This window comes from Odontomachus brunneus, unplaced genomic scaffold (genome assembly GCF_010583005.1).
Source record: "Odontomachus brunneus isolate Ranch 3 - 2012 unplaced genomic scaffold, Obru_v1 Obru_scaffold_011, whole genome shotgun sequence".
NCBI classification, from domain to species: domain Eukaryota; kingdom Metazoa; phylum Arthropoda; class Insecta; order Hymenoptera; family Formicidae; genus Odontomachus; species Odontomachus brunneus.
The window spans coordinates 2,088,375-2,106,248 of NW_022639461.1; the positions used below are offsets into that span (position 1 = coordinate 2,088,375).

General features: G+C 46.6%; 2 protein-coding genes across 13 annotated transcripts in view; one reads left to right on the forward strand and one right to left on the reverse strand.

The window, feature by feature from the left end:
- The window catches only part of LOC116840780 (transient receptor potential-gamma protein), a 131,992-nt gene extending 128,093 nt beyond the window's left edge, over nucleotides 1–3,899 (forward strand). For 5 of the 9 annotated variants that reach the window (XM_032807949.1, XM_032807950.1, XM_032807953.1 and 2 more), the window contains one exon: nucleotides 18–184. In XM_032807949.1, coding sequence (XP_032663840.1) covers nucleotides 18–184 — 167 coding nt within the window. Of the gene's footprint in view, nucleotides 1–17 lie in introns of all 9 variants that reach the window. The other 4 variants (XM_032807951.1, XM_032807955.1, XM_032807956.1 and 1 more) reach the window with 1 other exon arrangement.
- Nucleotides 3,868–16,969, reverse strand: LOC116840781 (spondin-1). 4 transcript variants are annotated; one of them, XM_032807960.1, is made up of 13 exons: nucleotides 16,815–16,962; nucleotides 15,794–15,923; nucleotides 9,360–9,548; nucleotides 9,025–9,209; nucleotides 8,683–8,874; nucleotides 7,892–8,178; nucleotides 7,219–7,622; nucleotides 6,800–6,971; nucleotides 6,345–6,591; nucleotides 6,062–6,245; nucleotides 5,276–5,439; nucleotides 5,025–5,198; nucleotides 3,868–4,893 (listed from the first exon to the last, which is right to left on the reverse strand). In XM_032807960.1, exons 2-13 carry the CDS (start codon nucleotides 15,807–15,809, stop codon nucleotides 4,810–4,812), a joined length of 2,298 nt encoding a protein of 765 aa, XP_032663851.1. In that variant the 5' UTR covers nucleotides 15,810–15,923; nucleotides 16,815–16,962; the 3' UTR covers nucleotides 3,868–4,809. The 4 variants fall into 4 exon arrangements, with proteins under 4 accessions (XP_032663851.1, XP_032663852.1, XP_032663853.1 ...); XM_032807961.1 differs by lacking the exon at nucleotides 16,815–16,962 and adding an exon at nucleotides 16,755–16,775; XM_032807962.1 differs by lacking the exon at nucleotides 15,794–15,923 and having other exon boundaries at nucleotides 16,815–16,969.
- Nucleotides 16,970–17,874: the final 905 nt, after the last annotated feature.

Here is a 17,874-nt window from a genome sequence, read left to right on the forward strand (position 1 = left end):
TCGTGGACGATTTCCAGGTGTTGTCAGCATGGTACCGCTGACACCGTCGACCACCGAGGAGAGCGTGGTGGCGAGCGGCTCGACGTCGATCACCGTGAAGCGAAACGGATCGGCGACGCAGCTGCAACGTCTTCCTGGCATCGAGCCGATTTCCGGTCACGACGTGTCGGCCGGGTGGCTCTGAGGAAACCGACGTGTCGCCAGCGGGCGACAACAGACCAGTTGACACAGGAAGAGCCAGTCGGAACTCACCGAGCTTCGTTTTCAACGGCCGTGAGGCTAGGACGACGCCGATGTGACACGATCGCAGCAACGCGGCGCGACCGTCCCGGCGTCGGCAGACGCACAATGATGCCTTTCTCGCGACGACGCGCCATGCCGATTAAACGTAAGAGTGACGTCGATCGGGAATCTCGAAGAACCTCTCCTCCACCCTCTTCCCTTCCCATCTCTCCATCTCTCTCCTCTTTCCCGCGTCGACCCACCGAGACGCTCCCTCCCTCGTGAGTGAGTATTCTCTGGTACAAGCGCGGCCTCGTTTTCGTCGTATTCGTTCGCGCGCCCGACGATAACGCGCGCAGCTCGATACTACCGACTCGAGTTATCAGCATGCGCGCATGTTCCTACACTGAAAGAAGAGCAGTTGGATCGACAAAATCGACGGTCACCTGCCTTCAAATGAAATATTGTATCTGTTGAACAAATTGCGTGTTAGCGCGACAGTAAGTTGCGTCGACACGATCACGGACCAAATCGCAATCATTGAATCAAGTGATAACTCATCACATAGCAACTATACAATTCGTTCAGTCGACTGAACGAACAGAGTTCGTTCAAGCAAAGTCTTATTAAGTCAACCACTTTGCCTATTACCCAGCTTTTCTCAGTATATTTATCGTATTTCTATTCAATTTTTCCACGAACGAATTAATTTGTCTTCTGGTCTTTTGTACGTACCGGAGAGTGTCTCGTGTCTTCGGCGATTTGACGATTCGGCTGCTTCTCATTTGGTGGTATCAAATTAAGTAAGGTAAAAACGGCACTTGAGTTCGCGCGCAGGCACACGCGAGAAAGTTCCGCGTCAATTGCGCGATATCTTATCGCGTGCTCCCGTCCCAAGATTCGTGGGAACCGCAAAATCTGTCGTGTACGAGCGTACGATGGATTTACCACGGGCCGCGCCAACTCTTCCGCTTCTATCGCACTTGGGGAGCATCGATCGAGCCCTTCTTGCGTGACTATCTTTGAGCGACGATCGACGGTAGATAGTACTGAGAATTACTACTATTACTACTACTGCCAGAACGGAAGTGGCACGTGGGTCGGCGGCGAATAGCCTAGTCAACACTAGTCACAGGAGATCTCATTAACAGGAAAAAAGGAAGGAGAAAGAACGACGCAGAGGAAACGACACAATTAACTACTACGTTGTTAAGTTAACTTAATCGAGGAACGACGAGTGGCTCGCGTCACTTCGCGGCGGAAGTCGCGAGTGGAAAGTCCAGGAGTCTGTCAAGGCGCCTTCAGACAGCCAGTCCTCCGAAGAACGAAACTCCTTCGCAGTTTCTTGGCTCCTCCTCCGGGAGCGCGATCGTTCGTTTCTTCTCGACGCTTCGTTTCTTCCGCGCATCTCTCACAGACTCGCTCCGATCGCAAACTGATCGGTACATTTCGTCGCAAATCGATGAGCAATTTTGATTGTTTCTTTTTTCGTTCTACGTAGCTTAGACAACGGCCACAAACGACGGCGTCGAGAAGGTAATTGTATTCTTCCGCGAGACGATCGCGCCGCAGATTGCACCAAGGGGACGGTTGGATCCCTTACAGTTCCGTTTCTTCGAAGGTCTTTCACTTTTTCTCTCTCCCTCTCTTTCTCTCTTTCTCTGTCTCTTGGGAGACCCAAGAAAGTAGTCGTCTTAACGATTCCCAAGGACTACATTCGCGACTACGCGCTCTTGAATTCCCGTAGTCGCGAACGTACGCGGCTCGCCCCTTAAGCGATCCAACGAATACCCTGTGCAATCTGCCTGCACTAAAGACTACCGAGTTAGCTACCGAGATCTTTCGTTACGTCGTCGAGTCGCCGGGGGACGCCGGATCGCACCGAGAGCGGCCAGGTCCTTCGCGAGAGGCGCAGAGGACGCAGCAGGAACAAGTGGCACGACCAAAGAAACACGCCGTAGCGTAGTCGAGTAGAGGCCTAACAGATGTGGAACGTGGAGAATCGTACTATTTCCTATAGATATTACGTGTATATGTACGTTAATAATAATAATAATGATTATTATCGTTAATGTTAAACGAATCGCGCGCGCGCGCGCGCGCGCGCTCAGTCAACACCACGGGCGAAGTCCTCCGAGAAGCGAGTCGCCCTAAGGGCACCTGTCCAATCGCGCCGTGCTCGCTTCGTCTCTCTCTGTCTCCCTCTCTCTCCCCCCTCTCTCTTTTCCTGTGTACTCGTCATCGATCCTCGCCCGTGGTTGTCTCGATAGCGCCGTAAAAACACAAGGAGATATAGTCATTATTGAAGCGCTGCACGCCTACCAAGCGAGCTAAACCGCCGCGTCGTCACGTAACTCCAAGTCACTCCGAGTGACGCGCGTTACGCGGAGAAAAAGAGAATACTTGACAATTTATTTCTGTAGGATGTAGAGTTTATTTCACAGAGATAAGGACTTTGTAATTCACTAGTCACTTTTCCAGTGTTTCTTCTCGGTGTAGCTTGAGTGAGGAATGGCGGGAAACGTTTGCACAAACGGGTGAGTTGTCACCGGTGATTTGGAGATGTTCAGAATGTCGAATCGCGCGAAGGGGATTATGTTCAACAGTAAATCCGCGTACACCTACCGTGATCTCTGAGTTACGTCTAGTCACGTCTAGTCTAGGATACAATATGACGGTTTGGCGCTCTTAGTAGATGTATAGCGATATCTAGTCGCGTTATACCGCCTACGTGTATTATTTATATGAGATTATTAATGTAACTGTGAAGCTAGATATCGCCAGTTGGCGGTGAGTCGTAGCGAGTGTTCGTTGTGACAGAAGAGAGGACGAGGAGAACCCACCATTAAAGCCGAGAGGAGAATCAGAAGGAAGAAAAAACAAAGAAAGGGAGTAATAAGCGGAACCAACTGACTTTAAGTAGACATCTAAGTCGCTCGCGCGCGAGATAGAAAACTCTAATACATTATTCAAATAACACGACAGTCTCTCTGCGAGTCCGATCGAATTTTTTCACGATTACACAGATTCGAGGACGACGTGTTCTCATCGCATCGCGCCGAAAGCAAAAGGAAACTAGAGAACAGTAAAAGAAGAACAGAAGCTCACGATCGCGACGAAGAACAGAGAGCCGCGAGCGAGAGCCCGCAGCAGACTTCCTGAGAATTTCCGGAATCTCGCGTGTTTCCCAAAGGCGGCCGATCGCGATTCCAAGTCCGCGGTGAATTACGAGCGTATGAATCACAATGCTGAAGCGCTAAGATAATACCTGACGCATTAATCGTTCGCGTCGACCGTGTGTTGCCCGAGGCGATTTAACTGCGTCTCAAAGCGCGCCGTGGTGGCGAAGGTGCGACGGAAAAGTAATCGGACAGATCCGGAATGAGATCGCAATCGGCGGTCTTACGGGCGCGACACGCCGGCGAGTCGTGCCGAACGACGTTTGCTGTCCTCTCGATGCCGCGAACTCGATATCGCGATCTCCCGTCACGCTGCGATTCGTCGCGATGCAACGACGGAGCTTAAACGGATTCGTGAGCGAAAGACGAGCACTCTTTATCCGACATAATGCGATTACATCGACACTCCGCATTGTAATATCGATTGAAATTCGATGGGGATTAGCAGACACCAATCGACACAAAATGACCATTAATAAAATATCATTTATTCTGATACATCCGCTCTTATTCCGTACCCAGCTTATTTTCTACCGAGGATAGAACCGCAACGTGATGTTTGTCGTTCGATTAATTACGAACGGTAAAAAAGAAAAGAGAAAGGGAGAACAAGAGGAGAAGAGAAATAAGAGTGAAGCAATATCTCGGCAGTGAACGACCGGCAGTAATGTACACCGATAGTCAATAAAAGCATCGATTAATATTTATCCCGCAACGTCCGACGTGGATCAATTTTGTGACATAAATCGTCTCTCATATTATTAAAATGTATAGCGTTCCTCTTTCGATACCCGACACTTGGAGACCTCTCTGGTCGAATTTGCTAATTAAGGCCGCATTGCTTTTCCGTTGTGATCTGCGGCGAACAAGGAAGCGATCTCATGGAGAGCTGCAGGCGCAGGTAATAGTTGAGGTGAATAGTTAATTAATGATTCATTTGCAAACGAGTGACGACAATCCACGTCGCGCATTCGCGTCGTACGACTTGAGTCCCGAAATTGAGAACTTATTTTCTCAGAAATTTGTTTTTACAGATTTTGTAGTGAGATTGCGTGTCATCAGAGAGCAACGTTTATCGCATGTATCCCAATTGTGACTCGCACTCATTGCGGAGATATCGTTATCAGTGAACAAAGAACATTGAATCGACATCTTGCGATATTGATTTTACGCGCATCTCTTGAACACGCGAGAGAATCACTGAATATTTTAAAAATGTTTCAAAAATATCGCCGAGCAAGATCTCTCCGTGAATATTGCAAAATTGTCTCGAAAATATTAAAGCGCCGAGGCGTACCCGTGGCGACGTTGATACAACGTTGAAAACTACATATTACAAGACGTTATACGCTATTGATCGTCGTTGCAATAACGTTCTATCGATGTTATTGTGCTTACTCATTACCTCTCAATTTTCACATGGCGCGAGCTCGCACCGGTAACGACGGGTCAACTTCTTCGGGCAAGCGCGGCCTCCGTTCTCGGCTTCTCGCTGAACAACAAAAGAAAATTATCGCGATACAGACGGAGTAAAGTATGCTTCATACACCGGCGTGTAATTTCGGCGAAGGCGCGTATCGCGAAGCAACGGGCGCGCATATTCACCGTTGCTAATTAGCCTACCTCGATAGTACGGTAGCTCAATACACGACCGACACCGCAAGTGACGCTACACGGCGTCCAGCTTGACCAACGAGTCACCACGCAGTCCACGGGAGGAGGATTAAACGATGCGGTAGGTAGCTCACTTTGGATTACGGTCCCGTTGAGGGGCTGGCCGGTGAGAGCTGCTCGTACCTGGAAACAGCGACTCGAATGACAGCACGCTCGCTACTCGTGTTGTTCCGGGTATGTCGACTTGCATTCGCGCTTACTATGCCACAGGTGTTGTCGCACTCGTCCGACGTAAGGAAGTTATTTCGATTGCCGCGGCATCCGCCGTACGCGAATGGCAGGCACATCAATTTCTGCGGATTGAAAGCCCACCTCTGGAAGTAACCCCTGCATGGCCCGGCGTCCGCCTCTTCCATGCAGACAACTGTAAGGCAGAATTCACACCTTGGCAGAAAAGCAGAAAGCCAGTCAGAACTCGCGCTGGTGGAAAAGCAGAAACTATCGACTGACCACCAGCGCGAGTCCTGATTGACTTCTGCCTTTCTGCTTGTCGGTCAAAGTGTAAATTTTCCCTAAACTCTATGAGAGTAAATTTTCCGTTACTTTTAAAAGTAACGAGACGCAACATCCATTTCGAAGTCTCACACGTTGAAGCCTGGCATTATCAAGACGATCTCTTTGTTTCTTTTCTCTTCATCTGTTGCTCGCAGATTTTTATCTTTTTCTATATCGATTAAAATGAATAATTAACTCCTTAAGTGATATTTAGCGTGAGAAAGTGTCGCGGTAAAATATCAAAATCTTTTTTTACTACTTTATTTAAGCTACTGTGGTACTTTTGTTAACTCAAATATAAATTAGCAAATACAAATTAAATATTTGATATCCTAATTTCACGTTTCTTCCAAGAAAATAGCAGTAAAGAAAGAAAGAATCCAGATATGCTTATTAAAATAAAAAGGGAGAAATCGCATAGTCATTTTGACAGCACTCAAGAAGTTAATAATGATTGATTAATATTTGTTTTATTCTAGCGCGTCTTTTACCCTTGGCCGTTGCCATATCGAATGTACAGTCCGACTGAACGAGACAGGGTCGTTGCTGAAGCAGCTCCACGCGCGTGGAACATTCTGTCTGCTGCGACGGTTCGACCATCAGCAATCTGGTCCGTAATTTCACGCCTTTGCCGCAGCTAGCACTACACGGCGACCAGTCGGACCAGTCCGTCACCTTAAATCGTCGTCGACCGTTAACTTATTATTTCAATCTTGATTCGTCTCACTTTGAGACAGCAAGAGAGAGAGAGAGAGAGAGAGAAAGAATGCGCACCTTGCAAAGCGGATCAATCTGCTCTTCCGTTCCCGACTGGCAAGGTGGCTCCATGCATTTCTCCTTCTCGATGATCGACACGAACGGGCAGAGTTTGCGACCTCGACGATCACGGAACCTTCTCGTTCGCATCTTCAAACCAACGCCGCACGTGTTCGAGCACTCGGACCATTCGCTCCATTCGGTGGTCGCGCAGCGAGGGTCGTTGTTCACTAACGACGTTACGTCCTCGCTTTCCTCCTCTCCCCTGAGGCAACAAACGAAGTTCCGATCACAATGTAGCGAAGATTAGATTTGCCTCATAAGAGAACGCAATTGGCCAAATCAAACGTTCGCAAAGTCGTCCTGACAGTTCGATTTCCACGGAGTCGTACTCCGCGCGTACGTTGATCTCTTTAGAAGGATTGGAACGTGTGTGTGTGTCCGCGCTCGCGAATTATTCATAGTGCACTCACGAGCATTCTGGGATAGACGCGACGCACATCTCCTTTGAGACCAGCTGCCTGTTACAATTGAACATCGTGGCTTTATCAGGCATTCTATATGACCTCGTGCGCATCCTTAAGCCCTTGCCGCAGCTCACCGAGCAGGATGACCATTCCGTGTACTCCGTCGTCTGGCATTCCGCTTAATTCGTAACAAAGACAAAGCCAAATTACTCCCTAAGCTTGTAGCTGTCTACGAATCGAAATTCGACTCCCTACGTTCAAATGTCACGATCGCTGACGAGTTAAGTGAACAGACAGGTGATGAGATAGATCGTTTTAGGAAATTGTTATATCTTAACTCTGCCATGTCAAGGAAAAAAGTGGCTAAGTCACAAATGTAGTTAACCACTTCTTTCTTTAGCACGGCAAATCTATGGCCTGCATACGTCTCGCCGTGTCTTCCGTGTTCTCGGCCACCTCCAACTCGGCCACCTGCTGCTGCAGAAGCTCCTCGCTGCACCCGCGCGGGATGATCTTCTCCCGATTTATGTACAACCTGGCCAGCGGCAGCATGGGCCTGCCGCTCGGGTCGTAGAACGGGGAACGCGGGTCTTCCGGATAGGAAGTCGTGATCGGCTTCATCTTCTCGCGCGGCCTCGTCTCGGAATTCGGCGACATGTAAGTGATGCCGTTGTCGGTGCCGGCGTCCCAAGGATACAGATCGACTATCATTCCCCTCGCCCAGCTGCAGTCATTCTGACAGAGGTTCAATTTGCTCACTCCCACCACCCAGTCTGGAGACGGACCCAGCATGGAAGCCACCGAGAGCAGAGGATGTCTGCGATCTACCCTGGAAACGCGAAGACGAAAAATTGCCCGACTTAATGTACAAGCAGAGGTCGCCATCACAGCTCAACTACTGCGCGTGATATTCGCCAATCTTCTTATATTGACTAATAACTTGAAATTTTACGTGATTATTCGCGAAACAGTAGAGGAATCTTGTGTTCAGTTTGATGAGTTCTACCTGCACGCAACGGCTGTGTCATTGATTGGTCAGACGTATAGTTTAGCAAAAATGTTCAATGTTTCGCGTGCTACAACGCGAGAGGCGTTTACCTAAAACTCGTCGACGTGTTGGTATTGACATTAGGATACCAAAGACCGGTAGCCTTAATAAGGGTCTTCAGTTGGTTGGCTTTCGCTCTTAGTTCCGTTTCGACACCCGTCGCGGAGCCCCATTCAGCTAGTTGTCGAAAACCATCTGTGGCGATGTGATCTCTGCCCCAGAAGGAGAAATTTGGCTCGTGAGATGCGCCGATAACGTCGCTGAAGTGTGTCAGCCAGGCGGAAAAGGGGAAGTCTTTCGGATGAGTTCTATTCGACCAGATGCCCTCCATAGTTAGCTGAAAAAAGTGCGCAACGCAAGATGCTTCGAGTATCTATGGTTGTTGTATCTTCCATTCTCCTGTTAGCGCAACTGTGGTAAAGTAAGTAAGAGAAAGCACCCAGTAGCCGGAACTTGTTACAGCACTTAGCAGTTTTTAGCACCTTGCTCGGATCTCGTCTAATATCAAGGGATTAATTTTATTAATTAATTATTTATTAGTTATTTATCAATTATTATTTATTATTTACTTATTCTTTTAAATCTTCCCATATACTTTAACTCTACGACAATATTCGCGCAGGAGTGCCGGAAGCAAGTAGAATATCGACTATTGGAGGTTTTCTTGTACCTTGCCTCACGTTCTGCTACGAATTGAAACAAACATAAAAGTAAGGAGGCTATTTACGAATACTGGAAAGAAGACACTTCTTGATTGTACACTCAGAGTCTCCACATATCAGTTCATTAATAATATTGGCAACGTCCGCGCGATTATACCAGGATTTTCCGCAGCTCTCACCGAGTATTTCGCCTCGTCGCAAGCGCAGCACCTGGTCTCGTTCGAGTTCTCGATTTCGACGCTCGTAGACTCGCAGACGGTCTTGGAGAGCGTGCCGTCTTCGGCGTACCATCGCACGTTGTTCTCCAAAACCATTGCGGTGAAGATCACGCATCCGGCACCGGCGGATGGCGCCCGCCACATCACTTGGATCTGCCGAATCAAGTTTTCACGCGTTCATCGTCGATTGACGCGATTTTCGCGAAGCGTTATGAGTGTTTGGGCAAGTGGATATAAAAAAAAAAATGGAAAAAGAGGAAACTCCGCTTAAGAGCTTCCGCACGATTTGCGTGTAACTCGCACCTCCGACTTTGGGAAATCGGTGGCCTCGGAGATGGTGTTGATACAGTCCTCGTTAAAGGCAGTCAAGGTGTCCGGGAACAACTGGAAGTAACCGATGCGTGCCGCGTGATTATTCGGCGCATGCTGCGAATGCACCGTTAGCGTGAAGCGCGTGAACTGTTGCAGCCTCTCGTGCGTTTGCGAGCCTGAAATTCCACGTCGTGAGACCCAACGTGACAGCGCGATACCCCGCGTTCAGCCACGAGAAAAATTCGCGATTCGTTCCGCGATACCATCTACCCGTTTACGCTTAACTCGCCCTGATGGGCGCCTTAATGTCAGACAAAGCGTGCAACCTTGCAGACTAATCGTGTAGACCGCGTTGGGAATGTAGCCGTTCGTCTGTCCGCTGATGAGGATCCTGTAGCCGCCGTCGCCCGGTGTTCTCGGAGCGGAAGTTTGCTCCACCGTCGGCCTCATGGGACACCCGGCGTGAGACACGGCCAGGAAGCATGCCGTCAGTATTAAGAATAACATTTTGCAATCTGAAAAATTGCGGTATCTCATTGATATCTTCGATCACTTTCTGATGGATTTATGCTCTTGATATATTCGACACGATCAATAATAATAATAATTTTTATCGAGTCTATTGAGAGTGTAATCACTCACATTATTTGACATGAGTGCAACTCTCAAAGAAACTCATCCTTAGCGAAATCCTTTTATAGTCTCAAGAGGATTCTTTGAAAATCAAAAGAAAAGTATCAGCACAATATTGTTTCTTTTTACTGGAAAAGAAACATTTTCCCGACAAAAAGTTTTTGTTTAGAGAATGTAGTATTAATGGAAATAGAATATTTTGCAGCTAGAATTCTTTTTTATTTTAGTGCTAGAATATTTTCCTTTTGGTTTCAAAAGAATCCTTCTGACGTCATACATAAGAATATTCCATTAAGCGTGAGATTATATTTCTTTGAGAAGAATTGCTCAGTATTTTTGTTGAATATAATATATATTGAGTATATGTTGAGTATATGTTAAGTATATGTTGAGTATTAACATCAAGAGTAGAATATTTCAAAAGAACTTTGCACGACACAAACGATCGTTATCTTTCATTACGCGATATCGTCATAACAAGTGTCGCATCACTATGAAAGTTAGCGATAATTATTGTCGTAATTATTGTCGTGCGGCTTGCGCACGAGGTCGCCGTGCGTAATTCGTTCCCGCGAAATCCGCAATACCAGAACGGCATTCCGACGAGTTATCCTTGAATTCACGCCTCGCTCAGTTTCCCGCGGAAATAGCTGTAATTTGACAGCGTCGCGAGAAACCGGGGCCGCGAATCTCGGCCGATCTCTCACAAGTGCCATTGTTAGAATTCGTCCGAAGCGGCGAGCGGGTCAGGTCGAGCGCAGCCGAACGAGACCCGCGAAGATCTCTTGGCGCGTTAATATCGTCGGACCCGGGACTCGAAATGGCAAATCGCCGCAGGAATACCTTGTGCTACATAGGGCCGCGAAGTGGCGATGTATAATCGCGCGCGGATCGCAGTCAAGCATCGATTACGCAATCCTGCGAACGGAGAGCGGAGATTGTAATTGCGGACGAATCGCAATGTTAGGCAATGTCTCCTGGGTCTCTCGTCGGTGGGCGGCTAAGCGAGAAGGGCCGGGAGGCCCTGGAATGAGGATACACGCGAGAAAAAAGATTTGGTTGGCTGGGTGAAACCAAGTGTCTGGTGAAACGAATCGAAGTTTATGTCACTGTTGTTCTGTGTTCAAGTTAAGGGCCGTGGCACACAGAAAAACTTAAGCAGTAAGATGCAAGCAGTAAGCAAATTGACCAATCGTTGATTCTTGGACCGTAAGAAAAATCAGAACTGTGATTGGTCACAGTTATTGCTTACTGCTTATGTCTTACTGCTTAAGTTTTTCTGTGTGTCACGGCTCTAATCCTTTCGCTGTCAACGGGACACATTTGTTCCGGGACATATGTTTTCTTCACATTATTAGTGACAACCTTATTTGATTGAATAAACAGCTTTCTTGGCATTTAGAACACTTCAGCTATCACCTTTAGTTATCACCGCCGGGACCTCCCAGAAACCCCAGTGAGACGTCAGCGTCTCTTTTGATTTTTCTGCTAAAACTACATTATATTAATGTATTCAATGAAGTGAAAGCAGAAAAGATATGTAATCTTTAAAAAACAAGGTTGGTAACGAAAGGGTTAACAAGATTCTGGTTGATCAGAACTGTTCCAGCCGAACAGCTGCAAGTTCTGCTTGACCAGAAAAATGTCGTTAAACTGAAGAGCATTCTGGTAATCTGAACCGGAATTTCGGGTTCGCGTTCGTATTACACCAGACACTTGGTTAATCCAGCCAAATTCTTTTTTCTCGATCGAGGCCGTGCGTCACCGTGCTGATAACCGTGACAATTCCGGATGACGAATGAACTTGTTATTCGTCTCTCTCCTTTTTTTATCGACGCAGCGCCGATCGAAAGCACACAGACTAGATCTCTCTCCGATCCCGACGGCGATGTCGAAACCGATCGCGCGCGAGTTCAACGACATAATATAATGGCTATTGCGTACATCATTCGCGACTAGCGATACTTGATTCGCGTGACGACAATGGGGAAGGTATTTTTCTCGTATCGCAGAAAAGGGATCGTGAGAATGTTAATTACCGACTCTCGCGAGTCTCGCCCGCAAGTCGCGTTTTTCGCGAAACGGAGGAGAGCGAGAAGGAGGAAGTGGAGGCGGGGAATAATCATGATTGAGTTTCAACGTATTCCCCTCGATGATCGATTGTCACCATTCGCGCTCCCTTCCTCCTTTTTATCGCGGATCAAACGATATCGCGTGACCAGCTCTCTGCTTGGCAAACTCGCGAAAATTTATGATAAGAGTGCGATCGCGTGCGAGAGATTAAGCCGCAGATTGAGATTACGATCCGTGTCAAGATGCACGGCCAGTCATTGTCTGCGATTATCGCAATTAATGGACGTCCTCGCCGTATAATAAGATACTTCTATCATGGAGACTTGAGCGAGAACGTTTCAAACCGCACGACAGGCAGAAATGCCTCAGGCTGCCGACCCGCTCATTAATTCTAAGTGAATACCGCGTCGTTTATTGATTATTAACAGGATCCATAAGGACAATACGAAAGAGAGCCATCACAAGTACGAATGCATGATGAATGTGTGGAGTGTCCTTTAAATTCTTTCGAGCCAATTTCACTGAACAAGTGGAGCCACGCGAATTCGAGTGACTTTTCGCTTATACAGAGCGGAGTTCTTTCCTCTGAATTGTCGAGTGCATATCTTCAGGTGAAATTGAAGAACGAATTTGATGCACTCCGCAGAAGTATATTCATTCTCTAATCGATACGTAAAGTCAGAATCCACTCTAAACTTGGGTGACACACATTCCACTCTTACGATTTCGAGTGGCGATACTTCCGCCATCGCCTCGAGTGAAGGTATACCGTCACTCTTCACTCACTTTGAGATTCCAAGAGAAATTCAGGGAGTAAAGCTTTCTGAGCTCTCTTTTATCGATAAGAGTGTCTGTCCTAAAAGTGTCTCTATGTGTCACTTCTGTTTGACTTTCAGTTATATTTAAATATATTTTTATCGATAAAAGGGAGTTTGTAAAATAAGGGCCTTACTCTCGAAATTCTTTCGAGTAGAATCTCATTCGAAACGAATAAAAAATTCGGAATAAGTGAACGAGAAAAATCGGCAAGGAACGATTTCTCCGCAAGAAAAATTGACCAGAAGCAACATTTGCGTATTTGATTGTGTAATGTTCTCTCTGTCTCTCTCTCTCTCTCTTTCTCTCTCTCTCCCTCTCTCTCTGACTATGTTTATATTTCTTTCTTCAGCACTATCTTGGATCAGTTCATGCTTATTTACATGCAGACTTTATTTAGACTTTCCGCATCCGCATAAGTTATCAGCGGCATAAACTGTCATATATTACTGTGTAATTTTATAAATTTCCATTTCTACCCATAATGTTAAGAGGGATCTCCCCGTTAATTAATTAACGAATTAATTAAATAAAGAAATAAAATAAATATCAGACAAACAATGGTTGATCGAAGAGAGGTCGACGTCCGCCTTGCGATTTCTCGCGAAGCCAAGCGCAGATTTTGACGTTTCGCGGCGGCAGAAGTTCTCGAGAAGTTTTCGAGAAATCGCTCAGAGATCGTGTCGCTGCATCGCGTCGCGGTCACACGCGCGCACGCAAGACGCTGCGCGTGCCGCGTGTCCGACGCTCGATGCATCTGATTACGGCCCCGGGTAGCTGGGAACTGGGTCGGGACTCATGCCAATCCACTCCGACCGGCTTTCGAGATCGGCACTCTCGGCCACGTAGGTGTAGGTTTCTAGAACGCTAGTCGGCGACGCGGACGAGAAAGAGCAGCGGCGACCACGACGATGACGACGACACGCGACCTCGCGGGCCGGAAATTGCGGAATGCAACGCGCTGGATGCATCTCGTGACACGCTGGCGCGTGGCAGCGAAACGTTTCGTCTATCCGGAGCTTCCGTAGGCGGAAGTGCTACGTTTTACCTCGCGACGCGAGAGATAAACGGGAATTCGCGTTTCTCGACGTCTCGAGGGAGCTGAACGCACGAGATCGCGTCGCGTGCGTTTGAAAGAACGCGCGCTGTTGATGAAAGAACGGCGGGCATTCGCGGGCGCATCGAAGATATCGCGAAAGTGAAAGACTTCTCGCGCGTCGTTGTCGTCGTTATCGAAGGCGCTCAGCTTCGTCACTGCGATTAAGTTTATTTGCGATCGACATGCACACATATACGCACACATAGAATAATTGTCCATGTCACTTTCTATTTAAATAAGCCAATGAATAAACCAATAAATTCAAATAAGCCAATAAATAAGCCAATGAAAAAACTAGCGCAAATAAATAGAAAAAGTATTTCTTCAAATTAAATTAATTCAACTTAATAAAAGTACTCTTTCTATTTATTTGCGCTAGTTTTTTCACGACTTATTTAAATACAAAAGTTAACAAGGCAAAGTAATATGGACAATTACTCTATCTGTTTCCACGACGAATGACGAGCCGATGGCTGACAAACAACTAAACGTCGTCGACAGGCGTTTCCGCGGAGCGTGCGCGGATGAATTTCAGCATTATTCATCACTGTCGATCACCTCCCGATCCCATGTCCTTGTTCGCGCGCTTTTTACGCGCGCCTCGTAATCGATGCCGTAATCGATGTTCACTTTCACGGTTTCACTCTCGCGGGCGCGTTCGTGTGTCGCGCAATTAATCGCGGATTTCGCCGCACGCCCAAAATTGTCTATCGGCGTCGAGGCCCGACGGCGAAGACGGCCGCCGCGTCTTCACGTGCACACGCGTGAAAACTGATGCATATACGCGACGCCAGCCGAACAGTCGGACGTCGCCCCTACTACGTGCGCTCGCGTGGGTGAATTTACGCGTGTTACCGTGCATTCGTACAACGCTCGCAATTAGCGGAATAATTAAGCTCTAACGGCTCGATTACACAGGCAGCGGCGAGCCGCGACCGCGCGTCCGTGGCGCACGATCATGTTTTGTCTGTCGCGCAGGCCGCATTTATCGGCAGCTGCGAGTGGTTAATTAATTTGCGTTTTCATTTCCCACGATTATTCGCATCTCGATACTTTGTCTTTGGTAAAAATGGACACAGTTTTGCCAAAGACGAACGGACAATTGTGCCTAACTTTTGAGAAACGTATTAGTGATTTCTTCCCTTTTAAAAATTATTACTATATTTTAAAAGAGAGATTATATTTTTCAAAAGAAAAATATCCTACTATGCAAGAGATTCAAAAGAAAAAATAAACTATTATACTACTTTTTAAAAATAATATTGACATAACACTTTATTTTTTGAAAAATATTGATATAAGAGTTTATGTTTCTTTTGAAAAATATTGATACAATAGTATACTTTCTTTTAAAAAATAGATCATATTGTTTCTCTCCCAATCCCTCTTTCTTCCTTATTTCCTTTTCTCTCTGTTACAGACGTGTGCATGCGCGGTTTCATTGACTTCTAGCTTTATTTTTAGTGTATTTCTGGTGCCTTATCGCGAGCTTAATCTCAAGATCTTATCTTTAACGAAGATCATATTCATTACATATGAATGACTATCCACAGCTATGACTCTATTAGAACCAGCGTGGTTACATTTGCATTTGATAACGGCGTTCTGGCACGTAGGGAATAATTATACGGGCACATACGCCGCGAGGTCTTTATGACTCTTGGCCATCTTTCAATTTTAACGAGCCCTAATGCAAACACACGCGGTAATTCAGCTCGCAGCCCTGCTCGTTATTCATCAAGCGCCGAGATTTCGCGAGAATCGTTATCGAATGACCGGGGAATATTCCGCCGCGACTCTATCAAGTCCGATTGATTCATCGTAATTATGTATGCTTAGTCGCAAAACAGTTCAGACACAATGAGCCTGGAGTCTCGCCAAATTGCAAAATTGCAAAATTGAAAGTCATCATTGGCGGGCTTGAACAGTAACTATTGATTATTGCTATTATCATCCATTATTGTTTAATATTATTAATTATATTATTGCTGAACGACTTTCAAATTTAATAGTTGGGTGGGCCCGCAACTTCACTGAATCGTTCTGCAGCCAACTGTATGTATTTCCGAAACGTACTTCTTTTTTTATAATAATCACGACGTGTCTTAAGGACCACTGAATGTCTTATTAACAACTCACGTGCAAAGTTCAACATGTCAGAGCCTCCAGGAAATCCTTCAAAGTGGCGGTTGCGTTTGTTAATTCACCGACTGTTTCACGACGTGAGCGCGAATCGATATCGTTCGTTTCGTGCAGATCCCTTTCATCCCTTAAAACAATAAACACGATCGCCCGGCTTTCAATTAAAAACTCACCAACGGGCGGGCATACTTCGTACGCGCACTCTTTCCGGCGGTTGTTTTCTATTCGGGCACAAAAAGACGCGATCGTTCACTCGGCGATTACTGCTGGCGACGCGATTCTCCCGCGGGAAGCAGACACGTTCGTTTCGTGCAGGAAGAACCGGAAGCGCGCGCGTTTATCGAGCGGATCCTCCTCGGTCATAATTCGCGGAATGGCGGGACGCCGCGGCGCGCGGCTACTTTTATGACGGCGACCCTTTCACGCGGGGCGCTTCGCGGGGTGCTTACCTGGCCGCGGTGAAATCTGCTACGGTTTGCGTCCGATTGCTTAACGATCGCGGCGCGAGAACGCACGATCGGGGATCCCACGGAACGTGAAGTCGTCTCTGTGCGAGAGATGACGGTGCGCGAGAAACAAGCCAGGTATCCGCCAGGTCGACGATAATCATGACGACACCGATACCTCGAACCGATACCGCCGTTGTGGAAAGACAATTATACGAATATTATATGAATAATCACATACCTAATCGTATAGAACGATAGCCGCGCGAACATAGAGGATCCGCAATTCCGATAACGCTAACCACGTCCAAGTTATAATGTCGGCTTTTCATAATGCTAACAATGTTATTAATCACTGTGCGCGCGGTCAATCGCACGGATCGAGCCGAGCGAGATTCCCATTTAGATTGGACACCGGCGAATCGCCCGGAGATGAGCGCGTCTCTCGTTCACATTGCAATTAACGTAGATGCAACTTCAATAACGCACAGATTAGTCATAGAAACACCTGCCTACGCGGTGCATTCTAACGCGCTCGATCATCGGTTGGATACTCGATGGTTGGTACTCACCAAGTGGACCTCGAGATGCCTGCGAATGCCGTCGCCGGACAGATCGATAGTGGCGATCGACGGACGTGCAGTACGCCGCGCTGGATCCCAACCGGCGGCGGTACTCGGAAAGTATTATCGGGAGTCAGGAGGTCGGTTTTAGGTCAGCGTATATCGCATCAGGTTCTGACGCCTTTGCGATAGTGCGGAAATGCTCACGATAAACACCCACAGGCGCGACCGTGGATCTTCAATCGCGCTGTCGCTTCTGTTTTCCTGCGTTCTTTTCGCAATCCACATCGAAGCTCTAACTTCGACTTTTGCCCCGGCTTCAGTTTTGTCTTCAGCTTCTCGAAGCGACTGTTACCTCAACTTCACGAGGCTCATCAATGCTCCTGGATTAACATCTAATGATCAATAACATGGACGCGTCGAGTAGGGCAGACCGGTTTTTAATTGTCACGCTTCTTACGTACTGATTAAAAAGAACTCATATAATATGTCTAAAATCAGGATATAAGATGTCTAAAAGATGTCTTAAAAATGTCTTTCAGACGTTTTTACAATGTCTTTAAGACGTCTTTAAAACGTCTTTAAGATCCCTTAATTTGAATCAACTTAAGTTAAACGGTCATTTGGGTTAAAAGAGGTTACATTTATAAATTATGTTGCTGTGTGATTGTCAATTAAATGCAGGAAAAATCAGCTAAACGTATAACATTTCTTACATCTGAAGAGAAATTGTGACCAGCAATTTCAAAGCAATTTCAAAGTCAACGGATAAAAAATGGAGACGAGAAAAAATTTACTCACAGCGTTCAATCTTGGAAAAGTGCTTGGAAATATCACATGTGATGCTTCTGTCATAAGCCATTTCGTATACCTAACTACGATGCAAGCAACCTACTATATTACAAAGAAAAACATGTCTTTCCATTTATCACGTGAGATATAAACTTTATGACACTTGACTTGTGTGTGTGTGTATGACTTCTAAATTCTCCTCTATTTCGGACACGCGACGGGAGGACAAACAGGACGACATGAGTATATCCGCAATCAATTCTTAGTTAACAAAATT

What these genes read in the sequence shown, in the direction of transcription:
- LOC116840781 (XM_032807960.1), bottom strand. An exon ending in GCGTCTATCCCAGAATGCTC is followed by an intron (nt 6,592 to 6,799) that starts GTGAGTGCACTA and finishes TTGTTGCCTCAG; the next exon opens with GGGAGAGGAGGAAAGCGAGG. An exon ending in GCGACAACACCTGTGGCATA is followed by an intron (nt 5,199 to 5,275) that starts GTAAGCGCGAAT and finishes CGCTGTTTCCAG; the next exon opens with GTACGAGCAGCTCTCACCGG.